The 17,546-nt window shown below is 36.5% G+C and overlaps 1 protein-coding gene across 8 annotated transcripts in view; it reads right to left on the reverse strand.

The window, feature by feature from the left end:
- Nucleotides 1-17,546, reverse strand: part of Arms (Ankyrin repeat-rich membrane spanning) — a 63,578-nt gene that overhangs the window by 14,175 nt on the left and 31,857 nt on the right. For all 8 annotated transcript variants that reach the window (XM_073087615.1, XM_073087620.1, XM_073087617.1 and 5 more), the window contains 12 exons: nucleotides 17,094-17,203; nucleotides 14,237-14,457; nucleotides 10,578-10,735; nucleotides 9,103-9,306; nucleotides 8,379-8,522; nucleotides 7,779-8,076; nucleotides 6,035-6,242; nucleotides 5,532-5,669; nucleotides 4,596-4,766; nucleotides 3,705-3,821; nucleotides 2,878-3,079; nucleotides 2,158-2,337 (listed from right to left, as the gene is read on the reverse strand). In XM_073087615.1, coding sequence (XP_072943716.1) covers nucleotides 2,158-2,337; nucleotides 2,878-3,079; nucleotides 3,705-3,821; nucleotides 4,596-4,766; nucleotides 5,532-5,669; nucleotides 6,035-6,242; nucleotides 7,779-8,076; nucleotides 8,379-8,522; nucleotides 9,103-9,306; nucleotides 10,578-10,735; nucleotides 14,237-14,457; nucleotides 17,094-17,203 — 2,151 coding nt within the window. The remainder of the gene's footprint in view (nucleotides 1-2,157; nucleotides 2,338-2,877; nucleotides 3,080-3,704; nucleotides 3,822-4,595; nucleotides 4,767-5,531; nucleotides 5,670-6,034; nucleotides 6,243-7,778; nucleotides 8,077-8,378; nucleotides 8,523-9,102; nucleotides 9,307-10,577; nucleotides 10,736-14,236; nucleotides 14,458-17,093; nucleotides 17,204-17,546) is intronic.

Genomic DNA, 17,546 nt, shown 5'->3' on the forward strand with positions numbered 1-17,546 from the left:
ACTCAAAGCGGGCGCCGCAAAGCCGCGCGCGGCGAATGAAGGGAGCGTTTTCTTTTGATACACATGAAAACCGCGCAAAGTACCGACAGTACTTGGATACGCTGGCGCTTCATTGATGGTGTCCTCTATGTGTCTGGCTTTACTTATCAAATCTTCGATGCTGTGAACGGATTCTCTACTGACACGTTCACGAATTATGTTGTTGAGTAAACCGTAAATCATATCTAACTGTATTCTTTCTTCGATGGTATAGGGTAGTTTCGCCATCAGAGCACGGAGGCGAGTCACGAAGACCTCTGCACGTTCGGAGCGCTGGTCTGACGCGAAGATGTCCCTAAAAATCTTATGCGGAGGCCTAGGAGCTCCATACATTGAACGTAGGCGCTTGAGTGCGTCGTCCCACGATGCGATCGACGATTTAACTCCCCTGAACCAAACAGCGGCCTCTCCCTCTAGGAGCATCGGAAGGCCACGTAGTGCATGGTCGTCACTGATGTTAGTGCACTCCTTGTACACACATATAGCGTCGACGAATGCTTCTACGACTTCTGAGTCCTGCTTTGATCCGTTGAAACGAGCGGTACAATTCGCGAAGTTTCCAGTCTGAACCATTGATGACATGCCTGGAGATGTAGGGCTGGTAGAGCTCTGGTTGAGCGTGTGCGAATTCAGAATAGATTCAATAAGCTCACGATTCGACTGAGCTTGAGCTCTGGCGAACGCTGACAACAACGGCTCCAGCCGATCCTCGTATGACGAGTCCAAGTTCTTGTCAGTGCCCTCTGCACTGTCCAAGGATTGTCTCTTACGACGTGGTCGAGGCATGTTTAAACTTAACACTTAACACAAGTACACGAACACGATAAACTATAGTCACAGGCGTGTCAACACAGTTGAACACGATCGTTAACACTAATTAATTTACGAATGTGAGTTCTAAAAATCCTTTAGATGCCACGAGTTGGGACGCCACTGTAAATGATTCAACTGAGGGCGGGAGACACGGAATGATAGTCGGTTGGTACTTGCACAAAAGCGTGTATTCATAAAGACGGCGTAAAGCGGACTGGCGCGGCGAACGGGGGAACGAGCGAACGCAACTCGCGGCGCCGGAGACGTAGGTAAAGGCGCGAGCGAACCGATGCTATATAAGGTGGCGTTACAAATTTAAATATATTTTACATCCAGTATCCGAATGTAAATTATAAAAAAAACGTAACACACGTTCTTAAGCATTATATTTTATCATGCAACATCAATTTCTCTGTTATAAGTTATTTAACTAAAACCAAAAGGTCGTCAACCAAAACTTGGCATGCAGGCACACACGTTAAGATAACCAAACGTTAACAAAGAGACCGCACAGCACAACACCGAATTTGACCAACTATTGAAAAACACCAAAATTCCGTTATGGTTATGTTATGACTAACCTCCATCCAAGCAACCTGCGCATATGGAAATGTGTTAAAAGCTTTTCATATTACAATGTTAACGAAACGAAAATATTTTTATTGTAACTAAAAGGTTATTTTTGACAGTGTTACTTTTAGCATATTATTGTTTTATTCGCTTAAAACGAGAATAGCAAATTTAAGAACAAAAATACGACTGTTTCTAAAGGAAAACCTACCATTTAATACTAAATCTTGTGTGATAATAGTTTCCATTTTTTTATGTTATACTGTCATAAAAAAAAAAAAAACAACCGCGAATTATCTGCTGAAAATAATTTAGGATGGGCGTGAAGAGATAAAATCAAAATAAGTACATAATATAATAATAATAATATTATGAAAGATATATTAATTTATTATTTCCATAACAACTGTTATGAAACTTTAGATCACAAACGGAGTAACCAAATGGAAAACAAGTTTTATTGAGTATCTCTCTCTATTATACTTTATCCGACACAATGGATATTTTTGTAGAAGACTTAGTTATTTATATTGAAATATATATATTGAATAAGCGCTAGATAAAATGTTCATGGATAAAAAGTTTCCTAGAATAACGCGTACTTAGCCGTGGTTTTAATTAAGATACATATAACTAATTTATGATCCGATGTTTTGTAGTTACTCCGTCTATGCTCATTTGCAAAGTCCAAAATGTTAAGTATGCTTGCTAGCCATTCACTAACATGAAGCTCACCTTACTGATGATATGTGGGTCGATAGCGAGCAGCAGGATGAAGGGGCTCTTGGGGTCGGAGCAGAGCGCGTGGACCGCGTTGAGGAGCGCGAGGACCTTCTCCTGTTCGCAGCTGTCCAGGGCGTCCACTACTACCACCAGCCGGGTCTGCTGGCCCGTGAACGCATCCAAACATGATACCTGGAGAGTAAAGTTGTTTTAGATATATGTGTGACAAGTTGTAGGTAGGTACATGCTATATGCTGTCATTTCAATTTCTGATGTTCAATGTGTGATACTTATAAAAATTGTGTCTGCTTGATTGCGATTGTAACATGATCGAATCGATTTTTGACTCATAATAACGGGGTATTTTTTTGTGATCTGGTTTGAACACATGATAAGACAGATATAATTTAATTTTGAAGAGCATATGCAATAGAGCGCAACTAAAACGACTCTTGTGAAATATGGTGTTCCATACAGATATGTACGACAGAAATTCTTTAAATATTACTCTCTTGTGGAAGTCCTAGCCAACTTTAGCTTGGTTACAATTACAGAAATAAATTTGCAGCAGTAATCTATAACGATCAGATTTTCAAGGTCATAAACATAATCTTTAACATAATCAAACATACGTATGTGTGTTAATAATCAGGGTTAAGTACATTTACAATGTAAGATACACTTTATATATCATACTAGGGACGATATAATATACATCAGTAGTGTACTCACGGTGTGCGTCAATGCCTGCACCTCTGGCCGCAGTGCGAGCGCGCGCGCGTGCGCGTCCCGGCGCAGCGCGCGCACGAGGCGGGCGCGCGGGCCGCTAAGCAGCGCGGCGACGGCGCGCGCGGCCGCGTACGCGTTGGCCAGCGCCACCGCGCCGCCCGCCGCCAGCGCGCCCACCATCAGCCCCTGTTGCACGTCACGCCGCCTGACACACCCCACACACGATAACCATACACACTCTCACCCCCGCACATACGTCTGTGGCGCTACTTTGGGGAGGATGGATGGACATTTTCACCGCTAAGATACTAATATCATTGATTGATTAAGTGATAAGACCGCCAGTCGTACCTTTGATTATTGTAAAATATTTTGTATTTGTTACTGTTAATTTGGTATACAATAAAAAGGTTTGTATTGTATTATTCTTTTTTCCTCAATATTCAAAATTGAATATATGCTCAATGTTCATTATGTATTTTGAGAGTGCATAGCCATCGATAAATACAATATAATAACTTTTACATTTGAGACGTACTATGTACGCTTCATTTCATTTGAGACCCGTACAAATTTAAACTGCCCCCCCATTCTTGCGCCACAAAAGTATGTTCATTGTAAATTTGCCTTTTAGAATATTAAATTTATTACTGCTATATTTGCAATTATAAAAACGTTATCTACACTATTCATATATAGTGTCAATTTATACATACACTTTCGTAACAGTTACTAAGAGAAGATAACCATGAAGGAAAATTCATTTACTAAGACTATTATATTTAAAAATATTAAAATATTTATGTATAAAAATTATAATAAATGCGTACTGTTGGTCGACTCCGCTCTCAGTGAAGTAAAGAATAAGTAGACACACGCCGACCAGTAGACACGTGAAGCTGAATTCGAAGGTCACAATGTGTGGGATGCAACATGCTCGCCTCCACCTAAAAAAAAATTAAATTACAATTTCTTATCTGACGTTGTTGACGGGTCAAAGCTATATTAACACGAGGCTTATCAATTTATTTAATGCACGCAAAACGCATGGGTGATCAAACTATTTAATCTTTAAATGGTGCTTTTCCTGTCATTCTTGTTTAATCCTACGCGCGTGTTCGACGCATAATGTGGGAGTAGCAGACGAGCATGCAGTCTACCTGATGACAAGTGGCTACTACCGGCCATGGACATCTGTAATTAACCCCAGATAGGATTAGATATTGCTACCTAAGGTCAGCCACAGATGCGCCGCTATCCCTGAGGACTATGCTGGAACACTTCGGAAAAGTATGTTTCCCTTACCATACCCTTCAAACCAGTTCACAGCAGCGCTCAACACTTCTGTTCACATTCTTTCTGTAATAATGCAGAAATAGGTCGAGGTGTAAAAGCTCTATATTTGACATAGATACGTGTAGAGATCTCACCGCCTTGTAATTGAAGGAAGCCATTAAATTTCTTAAACGACTGACAATTCTGTCAGCCATTTAATGCTGTTATGGTGTAATTTACGCGGAACAATGCCGACATGCGCAGTTTAGTGGTACAAAAACACCAAATCGGACAAAAAGTGCGGAGATTCATTCGTAAATGATCTAAAAACTATATTTTTTTAATATTTTTCAAACACGAAAATAGATGACACTGACAATTGTCAAAAGGTTACATTTTCTTGTTAGGTGTGAGTAACAGTCACTAATCTATGATTTAATACTAACTTCCAGCTGGAGGTGGATGAGAGCGGTCGCGGGCGGAAGGCGCGCGCGAGGCGCGTGGCGAGGCGGCCGTACTGCCCCTCCAGCGCGTCCGCCAGGCTCGCCAGCATCTGCACCACCAGCGCCTCGCCCTCCTGCCCCGCGCCGCCCTTCATGCCCTCCGTGAAGTGGAACCTGGGGGATATACATCATTTTTAGGGTACCGTACCCAAAGAGTAAAATCGGAACCCTATTACTAAGATTCCGCTGTCTGTCCGTCTGTCACAGGGCTCTATCGCTGGAACTGTAATAGATAAGTGTCTATCTATTTTTTTACAGATAATGTATAACGCAGGCAGCTATAACAACAAGAAATTTAAATAAAAAAAAGTTGAATATAAAAGGGATCCCAAATTGATTCGATACTTATATGGTACACAGCTAGGGAAGGGAGTCTAAAGTAATATCGGAGAAGAAATGCTCCCCCTACGTGAATGGAACCTGAGGAAAACACATTTTTTTAGACCATACTTCATTCCATACTTATTCGGCAAACAGTTAGAGGGAAAAGGTAAAAGGTTCTTCTATATTATGGACGTAGAAAACTTGTCGTTGGAAAAGCAGCAGCAGAAATGTGTAAGTAGTTCAGAAAATATTAATAAAATTATACGCTAACTACTTCGATCACTAATAATTAGTGATCGAAGGCTAACTATTAATAAGGAAACAAATATTAAACTTTGCGAATCAAAATTATGTTAGGAATACCGCAAGAATCTGAATTCTTCTGGCTATAAGATCAGGGCGATGCACTGTTATACCAAAAGAAAACCTATGAACTCACACCTTAACTTCATATTTTTTATGTCATGATATCATAATGTTTCGATAGTCGTTACTCGTTATATCACGTTGATATCTATAATGTGCCGTCATACATAATACTCGAATTGTCGTTACCTTATTGGTGTAGCAGGTAATGCATGTGGGTCGTTCGGTCCAGGCGGATGACAGAATACAACTTGTAATAGCAATAGCAAAGAACTGAATCTTCTTCCCATCGCTGACACTAGACCGTCTGACCACCACCATTCATATCTGTAAAAATAAACAATGATTTGCCAATTGGGGGGATACGAATGATTATAGTATGCAAAACATGTTGTATAGTATCCATTACATATATTTTTTGTTAAATTTTGTAGATTACACATTCATGTTGACAGTGGATCGCAACAGTATGAAAGCATTATTTTATTGCACTTTGATACTAAACGTCAATTGAAGAATAAGAATTTCACATATTATCACCATCGATTTAGGATTGGCTACCAGAGTATACCAGTAGGCTTTAAGTTCAACTTTTGTAATATGTAACCTAAGATATTTACACAACAATAAATAAAAGTGAAAATATACACTACATTAGTCGTGTACTAACGTAGTGTATACGGTATACGTACTTGTTAGTGAGATACCAGAGCAGATAGAAGGCGAGGTAGAGCATCGCGAAGAGCGCGAAGCAGAGCGCGACGGCGACGTATGCGGGCGCGCCGGCCGCCGCCGCCAGCGCCGCCAGCGCCAGCGCCGCGTGCCACGCGCCCCACCACACCGCCCACGACCACGCCCAGCCGGACTCGCTCCACTGCCGAGCGAAGTTCTTCATCTCCTCTGTGGAACGACGAGGGATACTTTAAAGCCCGCTCCACATTATTTATTTATTTATATTTTTTACATCGAAATACTAACTAAACATTACAGATTTTCTTAACCTAATGCGTTCAATTAGTTTTACAAGAATTAGCAAGTGATTGAACATAGTCGCTAGCTGTTCTACGAAACAGGTTAAAATTGTAAAAACTGGTTACATAGTAGGTGGAACGGGGGAAATACCCGATTCTATAGGCTCCACATTCTCGTTTCTCGTACTTTTCTCGCGTTCTCGCGAGAATGTGGAGCAGGCTTAAGAAACGTAGGTAATACCCATACTATGTAACCAGTTTTTACAATTTTAACCTCCTCCCCATCTAGGCGACCCGTAGTATTTGCTAAGCCGTAAGAGTAGTGTGGGTAGTTGGTTCCCTAAGTAGATGAGTTACAAGAGGCTTTTGCCTTAATAGGCGAAACATATGGACGTAACACAATTGTGATAAGTAAGATAACAAAAAAGCCGAAACAAAGATTTATGAAGGTACCTGATGACAAATATTTTTGAAAAAATTTACTTTAAATAAATGAGGATTCCTTTAATAGTATATTTTACTAAAACGGACTAAAGTGTATGTGTTCTAATCATATCTAAATATCTTAGATAGTAGATATTTGTCCCAAAACTATTGTTAGGTCTTTCTCACTTGTTACCATAGAAATATTTTAGTTTTTAAAAATAATAGAGAACGAAGCAAATTAAATACCTTAAAAGTATAGAAAGATAAAGTAGTTTATGTAACGATATAAATAAAGGAAATATTATAAAAAACGTGATATCATGTAACAACTTAATACCATATCTAAGTATTTTTCAACCACTATGTGTAATTTAAGCAAATCAGATCTATTATCTTACACATATTCTACATTATGACAATTGTGTGCATCTGAACAAACTGATAAATATCAAATAAGTAAATACAACGATGACAAACAACTTTTTTCCGGCGCGCATTGCATTGCATTGCTATCTTTTGAATCACACTATTTATCCACTGAAACAATACTTTGAAAACTGTATGTGTATACGAATAAATATATCATTAACTATAGCTATACAAACAAAAACGTTATTTATTCTCGAACAAATTTTAATATTTTTTTAACATAAATTATTATTAATTCTAAAATGTTTGATCCATACTTAACATATACATAAAAGGTTTATATGCATATTAGTTTAACATTGTACACAAAGGAAAAGATAGACTTCTAAGAATGTAATTTATTTGTGATTATTTACTGTGAAGAAAATCATTATGGTGAATTCCCTACACAAGTAATGAATTGAAAATAATTGCTATTTTCTGAGGTTCTTATATTTCTGCTTATTTACAGAACATTAATAAATTATATATAATCTATCTCTGTGTCTGTCTGTCTGTGCAACTCTACGAACTGATCTTATTTATAGTTGAATTAACCTTGGCAGGGTATGAAAGACATGCTATTTACCCCAAAATATTACATCTCGTAAAAAGTCAGCACTGGACTCACCTTTAAGTTTATTCAACAGGAACGACTTCCCGGACCCCCAGCGCGCGTACAACCCAACGGTTATAGGCACGGAGAGACTCGGCTCAGATAGCATATCCGCTAACGCCGCGCTATACAACTCATATCCCAGCATGTTCTCATTGTCTTCATTCGTGTTGAGCTTTCGTGCGCCGAAGATCTGCCCGAGGATCGTCTTGTTGTAGCTCATGTCTATGTTGTACGGCGTCTCGTTCAACTTGTTCGGCTTGTATAACAATTGACTATTCTTTGGATTCCTAAGTAGAATTTCGACTATTTGCTGAAAAGAAAAAAACAAAGATAAAATACTTAATAATATAATATTAACCGACTAAAGCCATCTTGGGTTTTAGACAAACGCGCTATATTAGTACTTTTAGAATTTTAATTGTCAATTCTGTCTTAGAAATCATGTTTGTTACAAGCATTTAACAGTAAGATTCTGTGGATGATTAAAGATTCAGACAGTGTTATCGATACTTCGAAGGGAAAGTGGTAAGGGAAGGTGGTAAGCAATCCGGTCTTGTTACGGACATGCTAGCACGTAGGGTTGTAGTAAGGTGTGAGGGAAGGATGTTGTACCTTGGATCTCGCGCGCAGGGCGATGTGCAGCGCGGTGTCGCCGCGCGCGTCGGCCGCGTTGACGCGCGCCTTGCGCTCCAGCAGCAGCTGCACCATCTCCGCGTGCCGCGACCGCACCGCGCGCAGCAGCGGCGTGTCGCCCGTCTGCACGACACACAAATAATATTACTAAACATACAAACTTATATTGTTATGCGGAGAGATTTTTACAATTGCACGGAATATAACCAAACGCGGAAAACCAAGGCCTAGGTCACAAATTACATGAAATAATTAAAAATGTTAATGTAAGTCTCAGAGTACATTTTAGAAAAACTCAAAACGGTTTATTTAATCACTAAAAAATGATTATTTAGATTTCGAGGTGGAAAACCCGTATGATTCAGTCGGCAACCACCCCCATACGTATTTTCAATGTGGAACAGTTTTGCATTTCAATGGCAGGGTGTGGATGCTGGCAAAGGACTTGTGTTCGACTTCAAGTAAACTTTGTGGTATAGTGTTAGTTACAGCTATCCATGAGCGACAATCACTATTTACCATGAGGTGGATTGCCAGCTCATTTGCTACTACAATCTTATAAAAAGTATGTAAAAATGTTACATTAGGAATATTTCACAAAAAAATATCTGTCCGACCATTTCATTTTGTTTCTCACGCAATTTACTTGTCAATTGATTATATGACTTCGTTTGTAAATTATGAAAGCAAGTTAAACACTCACATTAGTGCAGTGCTCGAGATCAGGGTTAGAAGTGAGCAGAAGCTTGAGTATCGCGACGTGTCCCTTCTCGACGGCGGTGTAGACGGGCGTCTTCTTCTCCTTGCCGGGCAGATCCACGTCCACGTGCTTCTTCAGCAACGCCTCCACTATGTTCTTGTGCCCGCCCTTCACCGCGTGAATCAGGGGCGTGTCTTTGGAATGATCCTGGAATTATAAACAAAGGATTTTTTTCATAACTAAAAACATATAATTTAGTAACTGATTTATTCGTACACTAAAATAAAATAGAACAATGATATAACTCAATAATATAAAATATTAGAGAACAATAAAATAAACTATGTTTTATAGTTAGGTTTAACTATAACAAAAAAAAATCTACATTCAACAGGCTTTATATGAGGCCCATGTGTATTTTCGATAACATAAACATAAAATCAGAATAAACTTGCATAACAACAAAGAATTCTTCATAATTCTATTTTTATATTTGTAGGTATATGTTTAAAAATACGAAATATCGAAGACAGAAAGTTTTAGTATCGATAGTTTGTGTTATTTTGATCGTAAAAAGAGAAACATATTTTCCTCGTTCGTATTGGTTTATATTTGGTAGTTATTCCTTTTAAAACCAGTTTTATTTATTATCTCTTAAGTTATAAACATGTAAATTTAATTTAAAAAAGGTCTAAAAACATTATATATTACTATTGACACAATTCCTCATCACTAATGAGCGAAATCTATCTCAAGTGAACCAGTTAGTCAATTGTAGGAATTAACCACATATCTTCAGACTTCCAGAGCACTTGTAGCGTAATCCCTTAGATATTGTAATTATATCGAGTATCATGTTTACATAAGTTACCATAACCGCTAACTATATTACACATTTACCTACTTTCAGTCTGAATGTGGCACGTTTTGTGTAGCACTCCGCAAATATATCACTCCAATGTGTGAAGTTGACATAAATGCCGCGCTAGAGATGAGTTATTGGACAAGCGTGATTTCCGCAATCATATTTAAAGTATAATAAATTATATGAAGTAATGAGAGATATGAAGAGCATAATATATAGTGCTCTATCTTATAGTGTGGAACAAGTGATTCTTGTTTCTCCAAAATGGCTCAATTCCAAAAGCACTGCAGATATTTATAATAAATTTTAGAAGGGTGTACGCTTTTATGAGATCCTATTTTCATGTACATAAAATTCTACTCTTTGCTACAAAGATTTCATTGTTAATGTTAATAATTAAAATACATATTGTACATGAAAGTAATGAATATCATTAAAATAATATTAAGATATAAAATCTAACAATAGTCCAATACATGCCACCCGAACTAACCAAGTTTTAATCAGTACCATACTAACTAACCAATCAAGACAACATCAATGTATCTAAAACTATTTTATTTTTTTCTAGTATTACATAGATATTTTTATATTTATAAATGAAGTAAAATACCTGAACATTAATATACGCTCCAGAGTTGATGAGAGCGAGTGCGATTTCATAGTATCCCTCCTTGCAGGCGATCGCGAGCGCCGTGTAGCCGTCCTTGTCTAACGCGTTCACGTTCGGCTTGTGTTCTAGCAGCATTTGGACTATTTCGTAATGGTTTCCTGTAGAAATTTAAGTATTTTCAATAATAAGTTTGTATTGAAGTCTTTACTGTATCTTAAAAACGCCCTGTGGATCTTAAAAGAAAAGCATTATAAAGAGTTACAATACATTTTTCGATTGTTTATCTTAAGAAACATAGACCAGAATAGACCTATTAAACATTGGACTCCTATTCTGTATTTTGTAAATAAAATGAGAATAAGCTCAGCGTTACATAAGATTTATTAGACTTATGTCTATACTAGAGATGGGCAGAGGGTTTAAACCCATTGGGAATAAACCGGGTTTTTACCCGGTCGTTGGGAAGAAATAGGGTTTAAACCCGAAAATGGGTTTTATTCGGGTATTTACTATTTTCATGCATATCTATTTTTTTTCAAGCGCAATTATTACTTTGATGATAATACTGTACTCAATATGCACTGTAAAAAGACATTTACAGCGCCAAAATGCCATTTTATCACGCGATTATAGAAGCAGACTTAAGTAACAAGCCAATCAATCAGCCTATGCTTTTGATGTAAATATCAAACAATGTCCACGTCCCGTCGTTATTTTAGAATATAATATCCTCTGGCCGCTATAACAACAAAAACTAAAAATAAAAAACATCAAAATAAATGGGAGACGCCATACAAGGACCCGCTATTTTTCGGCATATTTCGCTTTATCTATTGAACCGTAATACGTAAACAGTTCAAATTTTCACAAGACAATTACTTTTATGGTTGCTATGAAAAAAATATATAACAATTGGGTGGTACGGAACCCTCCTTGTGTGAGTTTGACTTGTATTAGGAAACGTGTATGTTTCCTTGATAAAAAGTAGTATAATAATATGTCGTCTTCTGACTACAGTATACAAAATATTTATTATGGGGTGAAATTTTGAAATGAGCCTTCAGGACCAAATCCTAAACTGTAAGCATCGGCGAAAAAAGCTGAAGAGAGTTACGAGGCCGATTTTGACAAAAACTAAAACTGCATAATTTGATTTTTTCAAAATCCGGGAATCGAACGAGTTCATTTAAAAAAAAAATACTTTTTTTCATACAAAACGTTATTTTTTTATATTTGAGCCTAGCGATAAAGCAGACGTGCAATGATCACAATTGGCCTCGTAACTCCTTTCAGTTTTTTTTCAAACTCCTATCTATGAAAATATGATACTTTAGTATTTTAGACAAATATAACGACACCTTAACTGTCGAAATTTATTTAACCAGATCCGAATGTATTAAAAAGATTTACAAACATACAAAATATACGCGATAAACATAACCCTTCTGTGGCAGTCGGGTAAAAAAGTAGGTAAAACCTCAAAAATATAATATTAAAAAATGTAAAAACGTTGAAAATACCATAGAAACTTCTAGTAAATCTATTCAATAAATATTTGAACTATTTTAAACACTGTCTACAGATTTTATGAAATCATTATTAAATACCCAAATACATACCCTGTGGGAGGGTATAAACGGGTATTTATCGGGTTTAAACCCAGTGTTTTGCCCATCTCTAGTCTATACTGACCATAGACTGTATCTTATCAATATAATGAAACTATATTATTAAATGATTAAAGCATTAATCGCTAATCTATCATTATTTACAAACAGTATCGATTACAGTTATTAATTGCACCCTCATAATGTCACAACTGACATAGTGAAGTTGATCTCTTATTGACATGTGGAAAGAGCCGGAGACGACCTAGCGATATATAAAACATATGACATTTTATCGAAGCTCTCATACGTTTGTTTGTCAGACATTTTATAGACAAACTACGTGAGGTTAAATTGTTGAACCTAGTTGTTAACATGTTTATGTTAAATGTCTATTTAAGTTTATTTGCATATCCGGTTAACTACATAGTCTCGTAACTCGTAAGCGTAGTTATACCAGTACCTATGTCACGCGGGATCGAGCTGCCTAGAGTGGGTAGGGAACATTAATAGGTTCCATGGCAAATGTCTAAGAAAAAAAAATCATAAACTATTTTTCTGAGCCTCATAAATTTGTGCGAAATATCTTCCTATCACCGATGCTAAACTCGAATCCCCTAATTACACAGAACCAAAAGTAAAAAATAAAGGCTTAGAAGAGTGTTAGAAACGGAAAAATTAATACTGTCTACGAAATAAAAATTAACTGCATCATAAGGAAATATCATAGCACCGTTTAATTAAATCGAGACTTATATTACAAACCTACAGACTATACTTCAAACAATAGATTTCAATGAGAAACACAGACTACACTTAACATTATTTTTGAAAGAAGTAAACTTAAACATGAAGCTGATGATTTGGTCATTGATGCACTTTTTGTCCATTTTTTTTGTACAAAAACCGCTTATAATTGTTTCCTAACGATATTACTCATTTCCTCAATAGTACAACATATTAATTATAGTTCTGCTACCAGTGTAAACCAGTTTTATCAAAATAATAGTCAAACGCTTGTATTACATGAGGAAAAATCTTGCGGTCATTGTATGATAAATATTAATTGTTACAGAAAAACTTGTAATCATATTAATTAAACAGTATAAATAAATGATCATTACAAAATTGATTTAACTTGTCAATTACAATTTATCTTTATTGAAAATTAAGAATGTGTTGTCTCCTAAAAAGGAATATATTAAATATGTATAAAAGTGAGATTCCTTACACCCGACACAGTTGAATTAAATCAATCAAAATATCAAATGATGAATAATTCATTCATTAACACTGATTAAAGATTACAAATCATATTTATTTTTTCGAATCAATTAAATCAAATTTAAATAAAATTAACACGTTAAATGTTTATATTAACAAATGCCATATGTAAGGGTTTATACCAAAAGGCACTAAACCTGTAATCTGAATTTCGAACTGAAATACCAGATAATTAATGACCTACTATAGATGTAGGCGGTCCAAAATATTAAATGTATGGGGTCGTTCTATTAAATGTCACAAGGAAATTCACGTGAATCTAGAACTTCGCGGATATAATTGTAAGTATAAAATTTGCATGTAGAATGTTTTTACACAAGTAATAGTAAAAGGTGACAATAACAATGTGATGTTTCCACAATGTGTTTGATTAGTAGGGGTAAAATCGATGGTGTGGGAAAATTGTATTATTGAAACTATAGTCTAATTAAGCTATATTTTTAAAACTGGTAACACCACAACAAGAAAATTGTTATGTGTATAATGTTCATAATTAAAAAACAAAAAATAAATAAAATTAGGCACTTCAACTTTAAACTATACATTCCAATTCTACGCCTGTAAAATGAAATAAAATTAAGAACTTAAATTTTACATTATACATTTTTCTTCAACGTTATCTTCTCCGTTCCACTTACACACTTATACAAATGACAAACTTTGTGCGGCTTGCAGCAAGGGCGTCCAGCAGTACATGCCGGTGGTGTTGGGGTCGGTACGAGTTTTACCCCAACATATTTGAACAACTTAACACAACCGTACACGCACCTTGTGCGGCTTGCAGCAGCGGCGTCCAGCAGTACATGCCGGCGGTGTTGGGGTCGGCGCCGGCGCGCAGCAGCGCCGCGCACGACGCCGCGTCGCCGGCGCGCGCGGCCCACGTCAGCGCGGACGTCGCGTACTTGTCGCACGAGCTCGGCCGCGCGCCCGCCGCAAGCAGCCGCTGCACCACGTTGCTGTGCTTCCGACCCGCCGCCCATACTAGCGAACTGTTCAAATACACATATTATACACAACTTAGTATTGAATAAAGCAACGAACTTATCAAATACAAAATATAGTCCGCGTAAAACTGCTAGTCCGCTCTGAATATAGAAATGAATCGCGTCGCCCTAGCAACTTGTTTGACTAAACCTGCTCGCAATAACTTCATAGCAGACTAGTAGTTTGGCGCGGACTATACGTTAACTCACGATTAACGGCCAGTATTAACGATCAACCCAATCTTTCGTCCATTTGACAATTTCTAGTAAGCAGAAATTGTCAGATTTCAATTATTTGTAGGCAAAATTTGGACTTATGTAATTATATTCATTTGCATAATTCAATCACATAAGACGACATATTTCATATTTGGTTATTTCCTCGTGTAAATTAATTCATAAAGCGTTATTGCAACTTAATTCTATTATGTAGCACTTTTAGTTTGGAAGGTTTTCGATAGAATTGAAAAAAAAAAATCCAACGTCTCATTTGCGGACACTATTGTTGTCTACCATTTAAATCTCCTAGTGTCTACAAGGCATACTCTACGTCTACATGTGTTTCATGCGTAGGATATTTACTAAACGATCACTTCTAGACCTCTTCTGAGTCGAGATAATTTGACGATTGTAATTTTAATAATATTCACTTAGTCTAATGTCTGTTAGTAACACGTATAAACATCGTGCAATTTTCAACGAAATTATTTTTCATGCGACCATCACCAGAAATATGCGCAACCAGACACCTCACATTTTAACATATGTTTTACTTCAGAATGGATCATTCCTGATTTTTTGTAAAATTGTATTTTGCGGCTGTTCTTTGTAGGTGAGCTGACATTCCTACGGCCTTTAAACATAGTTGTTCTTTTATAAAAGAAAGCGAATGTGTTCGACATTATTGATGGAAAGTCACCATCGCTCACTAACATTCGCATCTGAAGAGTCATCAATTAAATGGATTAATAACCGCTTTGAAGTAAAGCTCTTTTCGTGATGGCCTGCAAATGGTAAACGCGTCTTTATTTAAACTTGAATCCAGTTCAAGTGCAGTTCTCATCGCGACACGCTATACATTTCAGTGCACATTTCAATAGTTGATATAATTAGTAAGCCCCAGGAAATCTTTTGGAGGGCAGTTCTATTAATATCACACCTCGACTGTCCGTCTCCATTTGTTTTGCGTCTCGGGGAATATTTTGTCTAGACAATGGGTAATTGCTTTCAATATCAAATATCTTCAGGGTACCTGGTAATTCCTTTCAATATCAAATAACATCAGGGTACCTATACATTATTTTTAACTACTTGTTTGTTTTGGCTATGATATCAGTGGTTTACTTCAGATCAGTTTCCAAGAATTCTCTGGCCGGAAGTATAAATATAATAATACAAAAACTTTTCTCTTTTAACTCTGAAAATAGTGTATTGGCTAGGTTAAATGTGTGCGTTGACAATATCCCTCATCGTTAATTTAACAAAATTATCTTGACAATGCTCGTGCAAAGATACGTTGTATTCTATTCTTTGCTATGTCATACAGTGGTAAAGGTACACAATGCACAATATTGCGAACAATTAGCAATAAATAAATAATAATAGTAATGCTACACTGTGTTGTCAATTCATGAATTGAGCAGTTTGCATATTTATATATCTTCACTATCATGATACACAATAGACGCCAGGTCGATTTATCAGGAAGATAGTGATCGCAAAGTTTGATATGCCAAATAATAAAGATTAGAAGTGCAATAAAACATTCTTAAAATTCCACGCACATTCAATATAATAACAATAACGTCGGTGGATTAATAAACAAGGAAAACCATTGAAATGCTTAGTGTTCTAATGAAAAAATAATGAAATACAAACATGGCATATAGATAAGAAATCAATATTGGGGGTTTATTTTATCACACAGTCATTGTCGCACTATCATTCACACTACAGTCCTAATTCAATATAATTGGTCCAATTCACACACAGTTTTCATTTCTTTTTTTAGATTCCATTCGTCTGATACCTCGCAGATTTTATTAATTAAAAAAAAGTTAACATGAGATTTAAAATAATCAGATATTAAAATGTAATAATAAGAACGTAGGTATAGTCCGCATAAAACTGCTAGTCCGCTCTGAATATAGATATAAATCGCGTAGCCATAGCAAATAGTATGACTAAACTTGCTCGCATTATTAAATAAATATAATTTATACATAGTAGAACCGTTTGACATACAAAAATGTAGGGCTGCTTTGAAGGGTGCGGTAAGGCAGATTAATGATTTTGAGATGTTCCATCTTATTTATAAGAAGTAGCAATATAAATTCATCAGTGGCCGTTACCACTTTCCACCAGATATATACTCGTTTGCTGCTTCTACTGTTGTACTGTACTGGTGTACTGTATTGTTACTACTCCATAATTTAAACGTCATTATCATCAACCCATTTAATTAGACCCATAACAGGTAACTTAATTGGTACACTTCACATATTTCTAATACGCACATAACTTTGAAAAATAATCAGAGATGCGTTCCTGTGATTTGAACCTCGGACCCTTCGGTCAAAAGAGATCGAGTTTCTTAACCACTAGGCTATCACTGTTTTTCTACGACAATTTAAATTACTTACTTGATATTATAATTTCCGTGCGCGTGCACGTCAGCTCCTTTCTCCAACAAAATGGCCACGACGTCGTCATGTCCCTTATACGATGCCCACATCAGTGGGGTCCATCCACCCTGATGAACAAAATACACATTTTATACTTATGTAATTATTTTATATATAACAATAACGACTATTATATATATTTATAGATGTTAAAAAATATGCTAGATACTCTAGAACTTTAAAAAAATCAAGTGAATACTATTACGGTTCAAGAGATATAGCCCCATGACAGGCGGACAGACAGCGGAAACTTAGTAATAGAGTCCCGTTTTTACCCTTTGCGTAGAGAACCCTAAAAATAATACAATAATGTGAATTCGGCAATTTTCATTCAGCAATCGTTTGAATTTTAAGTGCTTGGTATTAACAATAGTTTATTTTACAGAGCCACGCCCAGACTTGTAGTATTTA

The sequence above is a fragment of the Epargyreus clarus genome, unplaced genomic scaffold (genome assembly GCF_041222505.1).
Source record: "Epargyreus clarus isolate Ecla_fem2 unplaced genomic scaffold, WU_Ecla_fem_2.2 ptg000026l, whole genome shotgun sequence".
Lineage (NCBI taxonomy): Eukaryota > Metazoa > Arthropoda > Insecta > Lepidoptera > Hesperiidae > Epargyreus > Epargyreus clarus.